The sequence below is a fragment of the Peromyscus leucopus genome, chromosome 5 (genome assembly GCF_004664715.2).
Source record: "Peromyscus leucopus breed LL Stock chromosome 5, UCI_PerLeu_2.1, whole genome shotgun sequence".
NCBI classification, from domain to species: domain Eukaryota; kingdom Metazoa; phylum Chordata; class Mammalia; order Rodentia; family Cricetidae; genus Peromyscus; species Peromyscus leucopus.
This window is the reverse complement of record NC_051067.1, coordinates 109189454-109211659: the sequence shown is the minus strand read 5'-3', so window position 1 is coordinate 109211659 and position 22206 is coordinate 109189454. Positions and strand designations below refer to the sequence as shown.

Below are 22206 nucleotides of genomic sequence, written 5' to 3'. Positions count from 1 at the left end.
GCTATATAGCGAGTTCACAACCAGCCTAGACTACACAAGAAAAAAAAAGGGTGGGTGGGTGGGTAACATCCCATTTCTCAGAAGGGAAGGAAGAATAAACAAATGCATGGAAGAGGAGGAGAGAAAAATGATACAAGTGAGAGAGAAGAGGATGAGTAAAGGACGATAAAGGGGGAGAGAGGGAGGGTAAAGGGGAGAGAGAGTACTAAAATAGAGATTACATTAATCTAACCAGTATGTCAAATCCCAAAACATGTACATAGTGAGACCCTGTCTAAATTAGTAACAATAACAACAGAAAACCAAAACATGTTCACAGCACAAGAAAGTATTCTATGGAGTAATAAGGCTTCAATTACTAGTAAAACTAGGTACATAACAATTAAATTAGAACGAGGGGTTGAAGTGCCCTCAGAAAAAGCAGACTTTAGATCAAAGTTCACTTTTCCTTCTGGGACAATGAAATGAACTGACAAGTCTTCCATGGGTATCTATTACAAGCTTGGTATGGCAAGGATCCCACTTATTCCTGTCAATAGTGCTCTGGAGGACATTACTGCTGGTCATGGAGAATGGGGGTTACCTGATTATGTGACAGAAGAAATAAAATGTCAGAATTGGAAAGAACCTCAAGTAACTGAGTGAAGCTTTTCAAATAAAAATGAATTGCTCAGAATAAACAACAAAAATATTTAAAAAGTTTAAGTTACATACCTGATGAAATAATTCCATGTCTATTTCAGCTTCTGATTTCCAAGAGTTTTCATCTGATGGAAATAATAACAGTGATTTAAAATTTTTTGAACTTTCTCACTCTGTGGCTTTAGCTTTAACTGTATTTTTATAACAAGTGAAACATGGAACACTATCGACCAGTTATATGCCTACTTACCAGAAACATTTTCCTGAAAAATAACTTTAGTTCCTTTTAGAAAGTTCTTCCCAATTAAAAACACTTCTTCCTCTCCTTTTACTGAACAGCTATGCAAGCTTTTCTTTAAGATTTCAGGAACTCCTGCTGGCTGAGCTGTGGACATACATACATAAACATTCCATAAGAACAACCACCAACACTTAATTCTTATCTACAAACAACTTATATCATGAATCCAGTTTTATGAGTTGTTTCTGTTGATCACGAATTTTTTTTTATTACATTTTATTTACTTTAGACTGTGTGTTCACCTGTGTCTCTCTCTGTACATGCATGCATGTACACATGCCACAGTGGGTGGGTGGTCTGAGAACAACCTACAGGAGTCAGTTCTTTACTTCTACCATGTGGGTCCAGACTATCAAACTCAAGTTGTGAGGTTCAATTCCCAGCACCTACACGGCTCCAGTTCCAGGGGATCTGTTATCTTCTTCTGGTCTTTGTGGGCATCAGACACAATGTGGTAAACAGATATGCAGGCAAAAACAGCCATTTACACTAAGTAAAAATCAATTTTTTAAAAAAGATTTATGTATTATTTATAGTGGTCCTCCTCCATATATACCTGCTGGCTAGAAGAGGGCACCAGATCTTATTATACATGGTTGTCAGGCAACATCTAGTTGCTGGGAATTGAATTCACAACCTCTGTAAGAGCAGTCAGTGTTAACCTCTGCGCCATCTCACCAGTCCCTAAAAACCTATTTTTTAAAAAATTAGTGTTTGGGTTAGTGCCATGGCTCTGAAGACTTGATTAGAGTGCCAGAATCCACATGGCAGAAGCAGAGAATCCATTCCTACAAGCACCGTGGCACACATACATCTAAACACATAATACATATTCATACATACATACATACATACATACATACATACATACACAAACACACAATAAATAATAGGTGTAAAATTTGTGTGTTTGCTAAGTTAAAGGATACCTGTGGTAATTATTTGACAAAACTAGTACAATAAAAATAAAACAAAACAAAAAACCCAAAAAGAAAACAGGTCATAATACCTATAATAAGCTAACAGGAAATTCAACAACACGTTTTTTCTGTTTTGAAGTCAAATATGAGTTATAAAAAGCAGTGCCAAGTCAGGCCTATAATCCCAGCACTTAAGAGACTGAGTAAAGCTAGAAAGATGCTCAGTCGGTAAAGTGCCTACCACTCACATAAAAGTCAGTGTGGCAGCACATGCTGGAAGGTGGAGAAAGGAAGGTCCCTGGAACTCACTGGCCAGCCGCCCTAGACAAATCTATGAGCTTCAGGTTCTGTGAGAGGCCCAGTCTCAAAATAAGGTGGAGAGTGACTAAGGAAGACACAAGCTGTACACATGCACTTGTATCCATACTTGTCCATACCAACACAAACACACTCACACACACAAAACAAACAAACAAGAATCTGGATGATCTTCACACAGAGATAGTGTTTCTCTGTGTAGCCATGGCTAACCTGGAACTCTGTAGACCAGGTCGGCCTGGAATTCAAGAGATACACCTGCCTCTGCCTCCCCAGTTGCTGGGATTATTGCCCGAGTATGAATGACCTTTAATTGTAGGCTCCCTATCAAGATCCTACCCCCACCCCCCAAAAAGTCATAGAAAATAACCCAAGTAATCCACAGTAAAAACCTTGAGAAATAATAATGTATTAAAAATTCTCAGAGCTGGAAAGATGGCTAAACAGTTAAAAGCACTGGCTGCTCTTGCATAGGTCCAGGTTTGGTTCCCAGTACCATATGGTGACTCATAATTGTAATTCCAGTTATAGGGGATCTGATGTCCTCTTCTGACCTCCTCAGGCACCAGGCAGGCACATAATATACAAACAAACATGCAGGCAAAACATATATGCACATAATATAAAATTGACCTGTATTGATTAAACAAGGAAGAAATTTATTTATTGGTGTAATAATTAAAACTATAACAATAGTAAAAGGCACATAATACTATCATTGAACTTAAAGGGACACTTTTACATGTTTTCTATTTTTTTATTTTATTTTTTTGGTTTTTTTGTGTAGCCCTGGCTGTCCTGGAACTCTCTCTGTAGACCAGGCTGGTCTCAAACTCAGAGATCTGCCTGCCTCTGCCTCCCAAGTGCTGGGATTAAAGGCGTGTGCTGCACCCGCACCACCACCACCACCACCACCACCACCACCACCACCACCACCACCACCACCACCACCACCACCACCACCCAGCTTCATTTGTTTTCTTTCTATACTAAAGTTAGAGGTAAGAGTTTCATTTCTCATTCACAAGCACTGTGCTGTACTTGCTACTTGTAACAAGAAATGGACATGCCATTATTTACAAAGTTATTTACAAAGCTTGTTTCACTTTAATGTTCTAACACATGGTAAAGGTGCCTGGAAATCATGGGGGTTGGCAACTGCCTTCTGGCATCCTATCTATTTAAGTGACTTATTAGGGGGCACATTGCTGGGAAATATTTTAAAAACTACATTATCATTTATTTATTGTGTATCACAACTTGTGGGAGTCAGTCCTCTTGCCATGTGGGTTCCAGGGACCTGACTCATATCACAAGGCTTGACAACAAGTACTTTCACCTGCTGAGTCATCTTGACAGCCCTCAAATTACTTAAAATATTTTTTTAATTTACCTTAATTTTATGTGTTTTACCTGCATGTAAGTCTGTGTACCACATGCACGCACTGCCTATGGAGATGGAATGGAGCATCAGATTCCTGGGACTAGAATTCCAGACAGTTGTGAGCTACCCTGTGGGTGCTAGAAATCAAATCAAGGTCTTCTGGAAGAGCAACCAGCACTCTTAACTTCTGAGCCATCTCTCTAGCCTTTTTACATTTTTTTAAAGATTTATTTACTTTATGTATGAGTGCCCTACCTGCATGTATGACTTTATGCCAGAAAGGCATCAGATCCCACTATAAATGGTTGTGAGCCACCACATGGTTGCTGGGAATTGAACTCAGAACCTCTGGAAGAGCAGCCAGTCCTCATAGCTGCTGAGCCATCTCTCTAGCCCTTTTTAAGATCAGTATATATGATAACAGGAACCTATAAATAGCTAAGTACCTTTCCAATGTATTTTAATATTTTTATATTCTGAGATGGATTTCTAGTAGCTCAGGCTGTCCTTAACCTCAGTAAGGAGCTAAGGATGACTTGCAATCTGAGACATACCTTGTCTCTCAGAAGACAAGGCTGGCCTACACTCATGGCAGTCTTCTTGCTTCTACTCCTAGTTACTAGGATTACAGTTTGTGCCACCATATCCAGTTTACAACTGTTATTTTGGTTTTCTTTTGTTTTTTGGTCAAAGAGACAGTGACTTGTTATTTTCTCCAGTCTGTATTTTTAAAAAAATATTTATTTATTATGCATTGATGTGTGGTTCATGTCGGTTCTCATAGGGTATGTGCGGTCGTGCCACGGACTGTCCATGAGAAGATGAACTCCTAGATAGTGTTCAAATTCATTATACTGCATGAGTGTGTTTTTTGATGAGTGCTAGCTGCATGCAGCGGGGACATTGAAATTGTCGTGTTTTTCTCTATATGCTCTAAGGGGAAAAACCTGAACTTGAATGTCCTTTTCATTTGTAGTAGAGAACATTCAGGCTTGTAGACAAAGCTTCTAATCTCCAATGTAGACCATATGATATCGAAACCCCTTTCTCAGATGACTCATAGATATAAACCATATGCGGTTTCAAGCTTCTTCACTAGTGCTTTGATGCTTTCCAGCACGGAGGCATTAAGTGATTGCATTGTGGCTCGGGTTTTGACTACGATAAAATGTCTTTTGCAGAGAGTATCGACTAAATAGTTTTTCTATTGTGAGTTCATATGCACAATAGTGTGTCCTTGAGCGGTCGCCAGATGAAATTACACATCAACCACTCTTAACACATTTATGACAGAGACATTATGGAATTGTTGCTTAAGAATAAGTTATGACGCAAAGAGAGCTATTGAACAGACTATTTTCATATGTATCGCCTAGGATCATCTCTCTCACATTATCATGTAGTTAGCTACACGAGACTACTTGTCGTGTAGAGGGATGTGTATTTTAACAGTCATCTGTGAGAGTGGAAAGGCCATCTTTCACTTGTGATCATTAAACATGCATTAATAAAAACACAAATATCATGGACAACTATGATAGGACTGATTGCTCTTTCTTGGTAACCGTAGCAATTCTATATTCACGCTGCAGGCTAAAATCTAACATTAAGCATTCTTAGCAGCTTCAAGATTGCTAAAAAAGCAGTCGACCGAGTCTCCCCGAAAATTCACGAATAAAAATGTTAGTAATCGTGGCACTGTTACTGTCTTAAAATAGTACATACTTCTTGGGGTGAGGGACGGAAGAGTTTGAGACAGGATCTTTTTCGTGTAGCCCTGATCTGTCCTGTGAATTAGGTTCTAGCCGCGGCTGGCCAGAACTCAGAGATTCTCCTGCCTCCTGCTTCTGGATTAAAAGTGATGTGGGCAACGCACTGCCCAGCATAGCACATTAATAAACAAGTTTCTTCTCTTTAAATGCTGATTTTGCTAATTCTCTGAATATGTAATAGTCCATAAGGCCCCAAACTTTGACAAAGATAACAAGGATAAATTTTAAATATTCAAAGCTCTATCTATCAATCTTCATTTAAATGGAAAAAACAGTAAAAAAATAACAATAAAAATTATTATTTAAATGTGAGCATGAAGTAATGACTACAAGAGACTTTCTACTTTCTCGTGACATAATCTAAAATATATATCGTGCTGACGGCGAAGTTGCGCACAGGCTTCAATTTGCTTAGTCTTCTGCAGTCAGAACAGAGCGCGGAGTACGCTAATGAAGGTGGAAGCAGAGGCAGCGCGGCAGCGCTCGCAGATAGTGGCTAGGTGCCAAGAGGTGTGGGAGAGGCCGACGCGTGTAGCTTATCTTATTTCTAAGTTCTAAGGACCCACAGCCTGGTTACAGATGCAAGCTGAGGGCTAATCACATTAGAAAACACTGCTTATATAAAACCATAAGACAGAAAAGAGAGATGGCCTTTCACAATATCCTAGTCTTTCATTCATCTGGATACTCAGAATGATTTATATTCTTGATTAATACATAAAAATGCATTATAACATATATAAAATAAAAAATATGTAGGAGCTAGAGAGATTGGCTCAGAAGGTTTAAGTGGGTATTAAAGACTACTTTCTTGTTCTTCTATCATCGAGGTATTTTTGGGATTCGAGTTCAAGTCAAAGGTCAATTAGTGAAGGTTGAAGCTAAAACTCAACTCTTTGTGCTCTATACGCATGTCACAGGAGATTCAGCAGTAATCACTCTATTGCATGTCACTAGTACTACCTTGCGCATCATAGCATGCACATCTGAGAGCAAATCATACAACTCAACATGACAAGTGTATGATCATCGAACATATGGTAAACATGGGTATCTCAAAACTAGATGACCATGAGAGGCAAGAGCGAGCTAGCCTGGACTACATAGAGTCCATTGCTCGAGGAGTGGCAGACCATAGTGGTATGCAGACGAATCCTGTCTCAAAAAGATAAATGACCAATTAACTAAAGAATGCGCACTAAAAACTCGAACTCGAAAATTTCTACGAAAAGATTATAGATATCCTAAAAATTTGCCTTATGAGCAAAGATGGTGCACGAAAAGGTTAAGAAAAAAATCTGGAAGTCAAGAACTTTACCACTTGGCTTATTTTCATGCCAAGACGATAAGTTTGTTTATGTTCTTGTGTGGCCCAGTTTGGAAAAAGATCTTGAGATAATGTCAATGAGAAGAATGAAAAAAAATGCAGTCAGAGTTCACGACATCTGAGATTCGGTGCTGATGCCATGGATCCGAATTACGGTGAGTCGTGTAGAGCACGTGGTTCTGATAATAAGTGAGGGGAGATTGGCGAGCCAGAGGAGAAAGGGCAAGCAGGTACACGATGATGACAATACAACTACAAACCAATCATACATAGACACACTAACACAATTACCATCTACACACAATCATGATTCATGGCAATTATAATTGAAATATACACCAACAAAAATAAAAATAATCAAAAAGGAAAAATATTAATTCTCAATGCTGCTACATATTACCAGCTCACAATGACTGTTCATTTCTTTACATAGTTTGTGCTTGACTAATAAAAACAGAAATACAAGCTTGAAATCTAATTATTATAATTATCCATGGTAGGGCGTTTCCAATATCTATATTGTCTAACTAGCCAGTCTTTCTTGTCTGGCAGGTGATCGGGTATTATCGGCCGTTTTCTCTATACAGCCTCTATATTGTAGAATGATAGATATACAGACATAGTGCGATTCAGACGCACTACGGGAACAGTTGAATATATCGTGTATCTGCACACTAAAAAGCGCTTTGTCTAAATGGTAAATTTTCTCTCATAGGTCCCACTATAAACCCTATATTCAAACGAGTTTCCTGCTGAAATTGAACAAGTGATATACATGCACAGAACATTGAGAGCATCTCTAGTGTAGCCATTATTCAGCAAATTAAGGTCTCTACTCATTTAATAGTTAAGAGCATATTTAGAATACACAAAGTCCTGCCTGGGCAGTGGTGGCACACACCTTTAGAAACCGAGCACGTCTAGTAGAAGGCAAGGCTTGTGCGAGATCTTGGTGTAGTTCAAGGTGCATGGTGACGAAGGCATCTGCACAGAGTAACCAAAAATTCAGGACATGCTAGATGGCTACACAGAAAACGTTGTTCAATCAAAATCATGCAGGCGGCTGGTGGGCACAAGCGCTTTAGATGGCCCAGCACTCGGAGGTCTAGGGCAGCGTGTACTGCTGTAAATGAGATGGAGGCCAGCCTGGGCTACGTGCAGATGGATGGTTGAAAGACAACTGGCAAAGTTCTTCTATCAGTGAAGAGAAAGATTGTGTCCCCAGTGTGCTTCAAAAAAAAAAATCATCAAAATGTGAATTTGAGTCCACTATATTGTTTAAAAGTATGAAGAGGAAACTGCACTTGGGATGGCACAAAGGCAAGCAATCCCTGTGATCATCTAAGAGCAGAGCAAACGCTCTCAAAGAAACCTGTCTGGAAAAATCATAAAAAAGAAAAAAAAAAAAAAACACGACAGCCCAACACCTCGTAAAAACTAGGAATGAAGAATAAATAGTAAAGAACTGATCTTGAGTATTGAAGACTGAACTCAGGTACTTCACCAACACGAGAGCACACGTCCACGTACAATAAAGCTTATTTCTTGATAACAAAGGAGACTTGCGCATTCAGACATTAGGTGGCGACATCGCGCCGTGGCAGGAGAGCGGGGAGATCACTGTGAGATTTCAGGACGAGCCAAGGACTGATCATGGATAGACAACACTTTGGAACTGCGTCCCAATCAAGAAAATAATGGCGTAACGCGCGGGGAGCTGAAAATAGAAGGCCAAGCTCTCAAAATGAATAAATTTCACTAGAAGAATAATTGCGGGCGGATACTAAATAACTGCTATAGATAGGCTTCACTGATACTATTTATCTTTAGAATGATTCACTAAAGAGCTTAGATTCACATCTCTCTTACAATGAGTCCTAATCTCTGATAGAAAATGGAATGGGGAATAGCAATACCAATGTTCCTCACAGGTCCCATAGTAATTCTACCTACTCAGTGGGATCAGGCGAGCATAACCGATCACGACAATTGAGGATTTGATTACGCATCAGTATTATGCGACTCGCTACATATGAGCATATGATAATATTCGTATGAACTCTTAAGCAAATTGAGACTACTGTATACATGCAAGTTAAGCGAGAAAGGCTATCTTAGAGAATGTGAAGCAATAACTAACGATACAGAAACAAATAGCAAGTTCATTATGAATACACACTGTCGAACTCGAGGTCCACGTCATTGTGTTCGAAACAGATGTGGGTGCTCATGAGATGAGGAACTTGCATTCAGTTACGCGTATGATTAACTGGGATTGTATGAATCGCCGTCCTGTTGAGGCCATCTGCCTGTCTTCAGTAACTTATGCAAAATTGATATTAGTTTGCGCCTGGGCTGAGCGGCTCAGCTATTATGGTACACAGACATAGTTCGCTTGACTAGTTCACGTGAAAACTCTTCATAAATAAATATAAGTTCATTAGATAGAGATTGTATCAGATAAATAAAAATGCGCATCGAACCGATGTCTTGATTGGATAAAGAGGATAGGCTCGAAAGAAAAAGATTGTACAGAATATCAGGTGTACATGTCCTATGTATATCTCATGAGCTATTGAGAGCGATGTTGTGGCGCCAGTCTCGACTATCATACTAGGGAATAATTAAAGAAATAAGCGAAGTGTGTATCCTTTATGATCTCCTTTTAAGAATGGAATTATGTTTAATTGGTTGGCAACGAGTAAAGTTTAGAAATTGGTGCAAAGCTTTTTGTTGCTGGGTTTTTCGCTCTTGTTTTGAATATTTGTTCTTTTGGGTGTGAGGGTGTAACGCCGCTGAGGTGCCGCTGAGTTAATTATGGACTAATCACTAGTCCAGGGTCAGTGAGTACTCCATTCACCTATCATAGTGAGGCAATAGACTACATGTGAGTGGCTGTTGTATATATGTCTTGTTACGCATGTATCTACACATAGGATAAATGTTCTCGAACTGCTAATATTGATCGATATAATCTACTCATCTTTTGGAGAGAAAACAAATTATACAGATAATAATCGTCTAGCAGCCAATGGTTTGCACTAAGTTTAAACAGTTTGGCATACGAAGTAGAGAAGGCAGTTAACTGAACTAGCTATAGCTCAAGGGATTAGTGTTTGAATAGTAGTCGCTAGAAGGGACTCCTGTCTCCGAGTTGCTCGGTGTGTATATGTATGGTACTGCTTGTTGCACACGTAAGATGCCTAAGACTTGACCGACTGAATGTATGACAGAGTTTCAATTCGGTTGTCACATTGAGATGGCTTGCAGACATTGGTTCATAGTACAATGATAACTGATAAATACACACATTATGCTAACAGATAGAATAGTACTCGGGATTTCAGGTGTCTAGAAAGTTTTTAGTGCTATATAGCGATAGACATGAGTGTTAAAAATCGGTTGAAGCTCTTACAGATATTGTCATATATTAAGAGAGAGGTTTCTATAGTACAAGGGAATCTGAGATGTAATATATCAATTTATAATAATATTATTTTCTATCATCGTGAAGTCACATAAAGATTAATGAGAGAGAGTAGTTGTGACTGGAGGGTGGCTATAGAACTCAAAGAGCTCTTAGCTGCTGTTTGCAAGAATGGCACGAATCAATGGAATGGCTCATTCTCTCTTTCGCGGGGTGTACGGCCTAGACGGGTATTCATGGGAATTTTGTAGTACATTTTCTTCTTAATTCGCGAGACCAGTGCGACTGTCATATTGTGAGCGAAAACATCTGAATGCTACAACATATGATGCGCTTTCTTTCTCTGGTTTATATTCGTTTTGGAGACCAGGCTCGTAGGGCTCAAGGGAGTTTCTCTGCACTGAAGAGTCTTGTGCTTTCTCGCATGGAACTCCCGAGTGTGGTGTTAACAGGCGTGGGCGCTGGTCATGGCCACACTGACATCGAACAAAGTGTAAATGCATTTGTGCAAGGTATATTGCTTGTACAACCGATTGTTGAGAGAAATATATGTGCTGTGGTCTTATGTTTTTTTTATTTGAGACAGGTAGTCCTGGCTGGCCTGGAACTCTCTATGGAGACCATGCTGACACGTGCCGACTCATTGAGATATGCTTGTCTCTGACTCGAGACTTGGCTGAACAATTAAATAGTCATTTTAATGACTAGATGCTAGAAGAGACTGCTGCAGAGGAGTATTGCGTGAGCTCAGCTATAATTTTGTCGGAATACCTCTAGGTCAGTTTATATGTATCTAGGCTCAGCTATTTCGCTATATATAGCTCGCTGGGATGGAGATATTTGTTTTATGATCTTGCGAGAGTAGCTGCTGCAATCTTGTTAATCTATGTGGGTTTGCCGAGAGCTTCTAATCGATGTGCTGAACTCTTGTTATGATGTCGTAAAAACTAGTGGGCACCAGGCTATAAAACCCATGTACGTAAATATTAGCTACAGCGAATGTCCCATTCACCTAACAAAGTACAGCAGAAGTAGAAGTGAACATAGGTGGGGCTGCAGGAGAGATGAGACATCAAATAAAAGAACTGAGAAGGCTAAAGAAAATAAAAATCTATTGAGAAAGATGAATGAAAGATGAGAGAAGAGGAGACAATAGAATGGCCTTGAGGAACACGACAACAAGCATGAAAGCTGAGCTAGAGTAAGAAATGATGATGTCTAAAAGTGGGAGAGAGGGTTCATCATTACGAATAGGAGAAAAGGCAGAAAACAGGCACACTATAGGTTTTCAAAAGATATAGGGAAAAGATAACTCAGGCGATAATCTAGGTGTCATATGAATTAGGAAAAATAGGAGAGACACAAACAACCAATTCATATATGCGCTATGTAGATGTCAATGTCATCCTGGGAGTGTGGCCTGTGCTCAGCAGTTTGCCACAGACGTGGGAAAGAGCTAAGTGTCACAACAAATAGACCCCAACACAAAAAAACAAAAAACCCCACCAAGCTAACAGTTAATAGAAGTACCGCCTCTGACACTGAAAGACTGCGAATGCGCAGAGGTCCTTAGTTGCAATGGTATCCAAGTAAGGCGACAGCATAATATGGTGGCGTCAAAGATCATACAGTGGAGTCTGATGCGGTTCTGGCATATACAGTTGTGACGATAGTTGATACGTCGAACATCAAGATTATATTTAAACGAAAAAAAAAGCTATAATAACAGGAAAGTGAGGAGATGGTTAAGTATGAATAGGTGAGGGAAGGTATTGAGATAGGGGGGATGTGGACTATGTTGTGGTATGGGAGACGAGTTTAAAATGTGTCTGTGAAGTAAAAGTGTATTGCTGGACAAATCTGCTACCACTACCGGAAAACAAAGGAGGAAGATAATGATGAAGGAAAGGATGACAGATAATTGTTACTTTTCCAGAGAGAAGTGGATACTGCTCATATTTCTAATTAAAATTTTCTTAGGCATAACAGGCTCATGCTATAATTCAAAGCACATCAGGAGACTGAGGTCAAGGAGCGATGCAGACCATGTAATTCAAGCTGGCCTTGAGTATTATTCATATTGAGTTCCCTGGCTAGCTTATGGTGTTTAAGTAAATAGCACTCCAAAAAAACCACAAACAACCAGCTCAAACAAGAACAATAAAATCAAAATATTATCCTTAAGTACAGAAGTCTCTGCTATGGCTCCACACTAACATTTGTTCATTCCTATTATAGTCCCTGAAGGCTTAATAATCTTTATCCTTCTATTCCCGCTGAACTTTTTTTCTGTGTTCACAAATAATTACTTAAAAAATTGATAGGAAAATTCACATTCTCACTATGACACATGCACTCTACTTTTACAATTAATTTTTTGGATGGTTTGTGTGTTAGGGAAATGATCATGTGGGCACTGTGTGTGCCAATGGTGTGGGTGAATAGTGGAGGTCAGGAAAACAACTAATGTACGAGCTAGTTCTCTTGGGTATACTTGAGGAGAGCGCGGAATGAAATTTGCAGCTAGGCTTCAGTCTTCACACACTACTAAAATAAAATGAGGTACTCTGATCAACTGTCTGGAAAGTCCTTGCTGTTGTTTCTGTCTTTCTCACTGAGCCTCGGCTCGCCTCGTTGTCATGGTACCTAATCATCCTCAGAGCTCGGATAGACGTCATTCCTGGACAGTTATACAAGTAATGTAACAAAGTCGGGTTTGATACGGGCTTGACTCAAACTATCCTCTCAGTTCTCCTCACTTTTTAACGCGATAATGTCCACTAGGGGTGTGCTGGGGATCAAGCCTCTTCATTTAGCTGGAAACATAATTTCATCTGGGACTATGTTTGGGGCAATAGTCAAATCTTTAATTGACAATCATAAGCATGAACAGTCCAAAGGACAATATGCTCAACATAGGCGCTCTTCTTTACGCACAGTTCGTCTTCTTGTGTCCAAAAGTAGAAGTAGAAACAAACTGCGAGCAGGGCAAATGAAAACATCAAAAAAACAGTTTTAATAAAAGGTTCGTATTGCAAAGGAAAGAACACAGAAAGTAAAGAAAACTAACATGGGAGAAAATTACCGACCATTTTAGATGTTTCGAATAAGAATAGAGGAGACATGCTAGAGGAAAAGAACTCCACTAATAAGAAACAAAAAAGTATATATCGTTTTATAAATTGAGATGATAGAACAGCTGTTATGAGAAAATAGTATTTATCTGACATGAGAGAAGAGAAGCTGTCAGGACTCAGGGAAATTAGTAAAAAAAATTAGGTGGGATTGGAAGAGGAATACATTAATGCAATTGACCAGTTTTCAAACTGCAATTACGATATAAAAAACAAGGATAGTTAAAATCTACTATGTACGCATTAATATTAAGACACACATAGAGCAGAGGAATGTCTAGATTTTTGCAAAGGGCAAAAGAAAAAGAGCAAATCGGACAGAACTATGTAGCTAAAAGTGGCGTCAGTCACTGTGGAATAGAAGACAATCTAAATTCCAGCAAACTGGGAAGCAGTTTGTCGTTTCACAACCCTTTCTTCTCATTCATATGCACGATAGAGAGCAGGTTCCTACCGTGGGAAGGACTGGGTTCTAGATCCAACATAAGAAGGTATGAGTTCATTGATAAGTATAGGTAGCAAACCACTCTTGTTGGATTTCTCTACTTACGCGTCACGACTAAAATAGCGCGTGAAATGAGAGAGTAGCTCCTGAGTCAATAAATATAAATAAATATAGGATTAAGGCTAGGCTACGATCTTTTATTGGAGAAATGAAAGTTTATTTAAAGTATCATATACCGGGTGTAGCAAATGTTTTGTATTCCAGCTTATTTTGTATCATGATCTGACTGGATTATATGAGAACAATACAGCTACTCATATAGGAAATGTTAAAGTCTCCTTCTAGATTTGAGACATCGAGACAATCAGGTAACATAGTTGTATGGCGAAGAAATAAGACGTAAGATTTGTAATGGAGAATCGTGTAGTAAGTTCTTTGAGTTTTTTTGGCAGACAGGGTTCCTCAACCATATACCCCAGGCCAGTCTCTTCAGCCTGCGTCTTAGATGAGGACGGCCCTTATAGTGTCACCCCAACTACCTCAGAGCACATGCTTGGCTCTAGGACTATGTTTTAAGTATTTGTTTATAATATTAAGATGATATCCAAAATTGTGACGTAGAACTTCTAACTTCCACAGTGAAAATAATTATGCGCTTAAGTTGGATAAAACGAAGAATTATAACCGCCGATCGAATGAATATATCTAATAAAGAGAAGAACGAATAAAACAGAATCATTACAAAATTCAGTTCCTTTCCCCTTTGGAGACATACCATTGGCTAAATATTTAAATAAATTAATCGGTCATTTATTTGTTCTTAGATTACATAAAGTTTCAGTGCCCTATCTTATGATGCTTAAGTACTTATCACAAAACCAACATCGCCACATTCAAAGTAAAAATGTGAGATAACTTTCTTTTGTGAGTAAATAAAGGAGTATTAAAATCTATTGTTTGTTAGGGGTTTTTTGTATGTAATATGTCTTGGTTGTGGTTTGAGATTTTCTTTGCAAGACAAGTCTTTCTGTGAATCATAGTCTTATCTGTATACTGAGTCGCAACAAATGACATGTGTATTGTTTAATTCTAAAGGAATTCTGATAATAGCTCATAAACTATACAGGATGAAGGGTAGATTATTGAATCTACTTTTAAGAGCAGCAACACATATTCGCCGCATACAGAAAGTCATCCCACAAGCAAGGTTCACTTTGTAGCTTGGCTGGTCATATAACAACTGGCACTAACCATCAATGGTAAAGAAGCTGAGCAGGAACATGGAGCTGCTGAGGATAAGGTGTAAGCACTGACACAAATGTCACTAGATAAGTATCACAATCCGAGACCTTGCGTGCACTGAACATTTCACATGAGACTGTTGCCTCGAAGTGATAGGTAAACAGTGAAGGAAAATTAGAAAAAAGACGAAGGAACAGGCAAGACAAGACAAAACTTAGGAGCTCTTCTCGTAATGGACTTTTATATAAACGAATGAGCATAGGCCATCTTACGATATATGTCTGTACAGATCTAAAAGTAATCAAGAAAAGCATATAAACTAGACTATTGTGACTGAAGGCATCTTGCCTAAATCTTGTTAATTGGGCCTCTAGATGTCTATTGATATAGATAAGTATTATCTCAATGGGAAAAGTGCTGTAGTAGAAATAAAGTTGTAGACATAACTGTCAAGAAAATGTGTGTTATGTGTATGTTGTGATCTCTCTGAGTGAGACTTACAAAGTATAATTTTCCACGAAACTGATACTATAGACAGTAGAATGTGAAATTGACACATCAATTTAAATACATCATAGAGATATTCCCTGTGAATTCCACATATTACTATGGTACTCACTCACACTTCTTTTGTGATAAACTAATATAAAAAATGATACTACATTATATAAATGAGGGGAAGAGAAATAATGATTTTTGTAAAAACTACTTACCTGACAATCAAAATGTAGAATCTCCACTTACACAGTTAAAGCGGTCGAATAATAGACAATATTAATATACTAAGCTAAATTAATGAGTCTGGCAATGCAACTAAGACATTTATGATATATAATTAAAGCCTTGAAGATAGTATAGAATGATATGGTTTAGTTATACATCTACTTATCACTAATTAGATATAATTGTCAAAATACTTATAGTTATAGGATGTATGCTATGAATACATAATAGTAAATGAAAATAGATTTTAGATGAAGTACACGAAAGAACTTGAGATGATATGACCCAAATAAGTTTTTGTAAAGGGTGTTTACTATATTGATATGTGAGTACTTATAACTACGTAATTTCTTGAGCATTGTTGAAAGGCTAATGAAGACATGATTTCTATAAAACAAGTATCTTGTTTGGAATGAACATCTGTTGAATGAGTTGATATATATGCTAAAAAATATATATTTGATACATATATATCAGATATATATGTATCAAATATATATTTATATATACACACTAAAAAGATCACAAAGAATTAAATAATTTCTAAAATACTGAAAATAGTTCTGCTTTATTTTATTTTTTTGAGAGAACGCTCTTACCACACAGCTCAAATGACCTTGAACTCACTATAAGCCAGGCTTGTCAACCTCTCACAAGCCCATGGCCTCAGCCTCCCATGTGCTGAGCTTACACAAATTTACCACCTACCATGCCTGTTCTTGCAACTATATTCTAAAATTCCCTAGGTTTAAATGTAAAAATGGAAAACATGTATAATTACATCTACAGACATGTAAAACAATGAAAACATCAACTAATTCTTAGAAAAGTAGCAATTCAATTTATAAATTGTTAAGGTAAAACAGTTTAGAAAAAGGAAGCAAGTAGCAATTTATTACATGGGGAGTGGTTGATTGATTTTTGCAGGGCTGGGCATCAAAGCCAGGGCTTTCCTCATTTTAGAAAGGGACTCCATCACTGGAGTCTTACATCTAAATGACAACTACCATAGACAATGTGATGTGGCATGTTCTACTTAGAATGACATTCAGGTTCTGTGCTAGATATTCCTTCAGGTTGTCTATGTCATCAAAATAATTTTTACTACAAAAAGGCCTCGTATGACTTTCATATCCACATGATATCACATCTAAACTTATAGAACTTTAGAAGAAACAGGGCTGCTAAGTCTCAGGACATTAGCTGAAGAATTTAAGAATGATACAGTCAGCAATATTTACATATAAGCAGCTTTTTAAAAAGATGTTTCCTTAATAAGCTCTAACTTTTTAGTTGTAAAAGTAACTGTTTTTCTGTCCATCAGTTATCAAGACTTCTGGCATCATGAAGATAAATGAACTGCTATATGCAACACACTCGAAAGTTCATTTAATAAATATTTAGCATTATATAAACTTCAAATTATGTAACCTCATATTGAAGACTATATTACTTATCTCTCAAAACATTCAAAATTTCATGTTTCTAACATCTTTCTCATCATTGGAAAAAAAACAGGCAATTAGCTAGAACTACAGATTAAGAACAGTTGTCCATGTATTTTACATTTGGTTTCATCCTTTCCTCAATGTATTTCTCATAAATTCAAATTTTAAACTTCTTCATCATTTCCATATACTATTGTCAAATAATTTTCCATTACCTAAGAAGATGGGCATTTCTTCTGCTGCTTGATGGAGTTTCTGCTTCATGAATTATTTCATGAAAGTTTTGTCTTGACCAATGTCATTATACTTTCCCTGGTAACCTCAAATCATTTCTAAGATATATCTATCATACAAAAGCAGAAGCAGAAAAGATGTAGGTCAAGAAATCTTTTCAATCAGCAACAGTAAATCACTGTTTGACTTTGACTATCCCTAAGTCAAAACTTTACTGTTCTTAACTGGAAACTTTAATAATTATTTCAGTACAAATAGAAAAATATTTTCCTCTGAAACTTTATTAGGACCTTTTCCACCGCAGCCCAAAAAGCACACATTTATTGACATCCACACACTTTTCAGATCTGTTCTATCAGTCACACTTCCTTAGAGGACTTGGGGTGTTCACTGTGTTTCAGAGCCTTTTACCTACATTTTATAGTTGAATAAAATATTCCTTTTTCAATTTCTGGACTATTAAACTGTGACATATTAGGAAAGGCTGTATGCCATGTTTTCTTTTGGAAATTGCCTAATGTAGACTTTTTGAAACTGTAAAGCATTTAAATTATTTAACTGTATCATTCTAAAGGAATTTATTTATTTATTTATTTTAAAAGTATAAAGGAAAAAAAGGCTAAATTTTTTCAAATTAATTTTTAGGTTAGAATATAAGGAAATGAGTTTCATTATGGGATTTCAAACTTGTGAGTATAGACTTAACTAATTCTTGCTTAAATGACTGCTACTAATTTTAAGATGTACACAGGGGATCATTTACGGACATATTTAATATTTATTACGGCAAATATATTACTGAGTTGGATTTTTAATGTAACAGATCAAAGATGTCATCATGGAGTACACCAATCTATGCTTTTTTGGGGGGCAACAAGTGGGAATTGCAAGCGATCCTGGGTTACCTAAAGAACCATATTCTACCTCCTTAAAAACTAATTCTCAAAATCTAATGAGTTAAATTTTACTGAATATACTGTAGAAAATTTACTTTCAAAAGTCCAGCAACTAATTATTACAATTAAAATACTAAAGGAATCCTAAAGTAAATCACGTTAATCTGTATTATAGCATGGAATATTCTGTAACATAACCATTGAAATGGATTTGGTGAGTAGTGTACCAAGGGCACAGATGGAACAGAAAGCTTGAATATGCACCCATGATCCTGTTTCATCATCCTTCAAGTAAGAAACAGAATCGGGGGTTGGGGGGAATGATAAAAAGAGTAACAATTTTTAAAAAAATTCCTAAACTGGAACTATGTATCAAAGGAAAAAAAATTCAAACAAAGGAACCTATATGAGAATAGAGTCATCTTTGTTTTTTTCTTGTTTTCATCAAGTAAAGATGAAAAACAAAAATAAAACATAAAATTCTTTAAAAAAATATAATGGAATGAACCATATGAAATAAACTGCTACAAGAACAAATTAACTTCTGGAGAACATTTAAGTGTTTTAGCTAGCATCACCACACTATTACTTATTTCTGCAGGTAAATATATTTTTAAATCCTTTTAAAATAAGTCCATTTGAAGTTTAAAAGTTATTTCAAAACAGATTATCTTTTCTACTACACCTACTACTAAACATACCCATAATAAAATTCATTTGCTATAATCTACTGCTATTTTAAAATTATTTTTCTAGTAAAATTTGATTTTAAGTTGAAAATTTCATGTACTTCAAGGATAAAATTAGCATTTTTGCTTTATATGCAAATTTGAACTGAGAATTAAGAAAATTTGGGAATGATTTACGTTTTTGCTTTGCATAATGGTGATAGAACTTTAAAAAATGTGGATACCAACCCATTTCCAGCTTTTGAGTTGCCTTTGTTGTCCGTGGTAAGCTGAGAAAGCACATAGTGAGGTGCTTTGGCACTGTCGGCATCAAATATATCCATATTAGATTCTTCACAATCTCGTCGTTTGACCCCCGGCCTCTGCTTTGGATTTCGTTTTCGTGATTTACGAGGTACCTCAGTGTTATCATTGTAGGAACTGGTGCTCATGTTACTGAAGTTGGAGGGGGAATCCTCCATCCACATACTGCAGCTCTGCTCAGATTCCAATCCACACCCCTCATCCTGGCAGGACATCCGACTGTTATCCAGCAAGTCCTCAGGTGGTGGTGAGATGTACAAAACTGTGTGCCTCTTCGGGGTTGATGGATGCTGCTGAACTGTGTTACCGGTTAACTGCTTTTCACTTACCCCTCTGTTACTTACCCCCACGGCTGAGGAGCAGCTCTCCACTTGCATAGCCTTGCTGTCGGTGACTGAGGTAGAATAAATGGTAGGGCTGGAAGAGGTGGTAAAGGAGCTGCAAGCACCGCCCATGGAGGAAGAGGAGGGAGCTGAAGAAGCATCTGCAGTGTACAATCCAAGAGTAAATACACTATACATGTTTTCACCTATGCTGGCTAGCAGTCCCAATGAAAATGTGATTTGTGAACTGATTTGTTTTCCCCAAAACAAATAATTGGAATTTGGTTAAGTTTTAGAATATAAATGCTTTAAGCAATACAAAGCCTAAGAAATACAATTTTTAAAAAATGCCCAAATAGCATTTTTACTTTTGTTATAATTGATAAATTTTTAAAAATCTAATTTAGTGTTTTAAGCTGTAAAGCAAGAATAAAGCTTTTATTGCCTCAGCTGAATGTTCTGTTGAATTTTAATCATTTAAAAGTAATACAGAAAACCCCAATATGAAATATATGTTTGTGGTCCACATTCAATGCCAATTAAATAATTCATTATAGAATTTGAAAAGTGGGACTGTGCTTAGCCACAAAATATTAAAATAAGTTTCTAACCTATGAAGCAGAGAACTACAGGTCATTTTTAATGCAGACACTCCCTGCTTCAGAGGCAAATCCTGGAATAAAAATATGAGAAAATAAATGAGAAAAGAGCTTCTGATTATTCCAGATACCAATTATAAAATGAAAAATAAATAGAGGAAAAAAAAGATAATCAACTGAACTGGAGGCAAAATGGAACTGGTACCATCACTATAACTCACTGTAAAATCCATGAGAATAGAGGTGAGAAAGGTTTAATGGGAACATGCTTGGTTGTAGAAGATAAACAGGCTGCTCACTGAGAATCTCAAAGTTGGAAACAGCACATCAAAATCATGAGTAATAAAAAACATCCATCCTTTAAGAATGAATAAAAAGCAGAAAAGGGTGGCTACTAGATGGACTTTTCTTATAAAGTCTTATGTGCTCAAAAATTAGTTTCTTTCTATTAGCTCTCTTTTTAAAAAAGGCCTGCTAATTGTGTATGGTAGTGAATAGCAAATCGTACTGTCTAAAGCCTAACAAAAAATTAAGCATGAAAATTTCTAGAACACAAGAATTCCTATAAAAATATCTCAAATCATTTATCAAGTATGCATTGCAAAATTTAAGTAAGTCTCTGCAGAACAGACTGTGTGTCAATTAGCAGAAGCACTGAGAACACTTGTACTCTAGCCTTTAAAAGCATAAACTCAGACATATTAACACTGCTTAGGCTGGAGGTTACCTGTAATTCAAATTACTAATTTATCGTGTACAAGATATAATTGTACACATAAATAAAAATCGGTATGTGCTTAAATTTAATTTGTGTCTACAACCATTTATGCCACAGTTTTAAAACTGCACAATAAAAATTCAAATGTAATGCACCATTATTTAAATGTACCATTATTGAAATCATTCATTGTCAATTATAGAGCTAAAATGTAAGAAAGTCAGTGTTTAGATAATAAAAAGCTGTGCTACTAAATTAATTGAACCCAATTGAAAGCATGTATCAAAACATGTAAATTACTTGAAAGAATGACAACCACCCCCGAATTTTTCATTGTTGTCAAGGCTGAAGTCATGTTAGCTATCTGTAATGTGATCTACGTAATGCCACACTCAAAAATTTTCTCCCAACTACCATAAGTCAAAGAACCTGAAGGAGTTGATGATACCAGTTCCACTTTTTAGTTTGTATCCTGTCAAATGCAGTAGCTGAAATTAGAAAATTCAGTCACTTTTAAACTGCATTCCAATTTAAAGAAAAATTTATCAATTTTGTATCATGCATTAATGCAATGTTTTCTTGGTAAATAAATATTCTTAAAGATCTGTAAAAACTACAAAATCTAGATGCTAATGTCAATGACAGTTTAGGAGCCGATTTGTAGCCACTTTGGGTTTAAATACAGTTTTTTCTTTTCCTTTGGAAAATACTATGGTGCTCATTTTGGACCAAATAGAAAAGATATATCTAATGTTACTTCATCTGTTCCAACTATTGGCTATAATGAAACTAAAATCCGTGTTTGTGTGTGTCTATATTCTTGACTTTCAGAGAAATTCTTTAACAGCATGCATTATTTGCAGTGGATCACACAAAGCATGTAGCATGAATGCTGTGAACTTGTATTTTTCTAAAGCACTTACTCCTGCCCTCCTTTCTGAGTCTATCATGCGCACAAGAATGCAGAATACGAGCATCTCAGAGATCCCTGCTAAGGACAGAGGGAAAGTATATGTGCAAGGCCATAATGAAGTCAACCGCCAATTATATAGTTCTGATATTCTGATATATGTGTTTTGTTTTTTGATCCAGGGTTCCTGGCTTACAGCTCCAGAAACCTCCTAAATTGAATAGAGCAATAAGTATCTGTGGTTAAAATTTTGGCCTTTTGCTTCAGAATGATCAAGATGGGTTTTTTGTTGTTTTTGTTTTGTTTTTTTAAACAGTGTCTCTCTTGTTTTCTGGTTTTAATTTATAACAAGCATCTTTCAACCGCCTGAGACTGTATTAATAAGGTGGTTTGGGGGAAGTTGCTAAATAACACAAGATGGGAGGAGGGGCTGGGTGCCACAAGAATAAAT

General features: G+C 36.9%; 1 protein-coding gene across 1 annotated transcript in view; it reads right to left on the bottom strand.

The window, feature by feature from the left end:
- The window catches only part of Nfat5 (nuclear factor of activated T cells 5), a 91711-nt gene that overhangs the window by 26222 nt on the left and 43283 nt on the right, over positions 1-22206 (bottom strand). The window contains exons 4-6 of the mRNA XM_037206478.1: positions 19079-19689; positions 893-1085; positions 715-767 (exon numbers count right to left, since the gene is read on the bottom strand). Coding sequence (XP_037062373.1) covers positions 715-767; positions 893-1085; positions 19079-19689 — 857 coding nt within the window. The remainder of the gene's footprint in view (positions 1-714; positions 768-892; positions 1086-19078; positions 19690-22206) is intronic.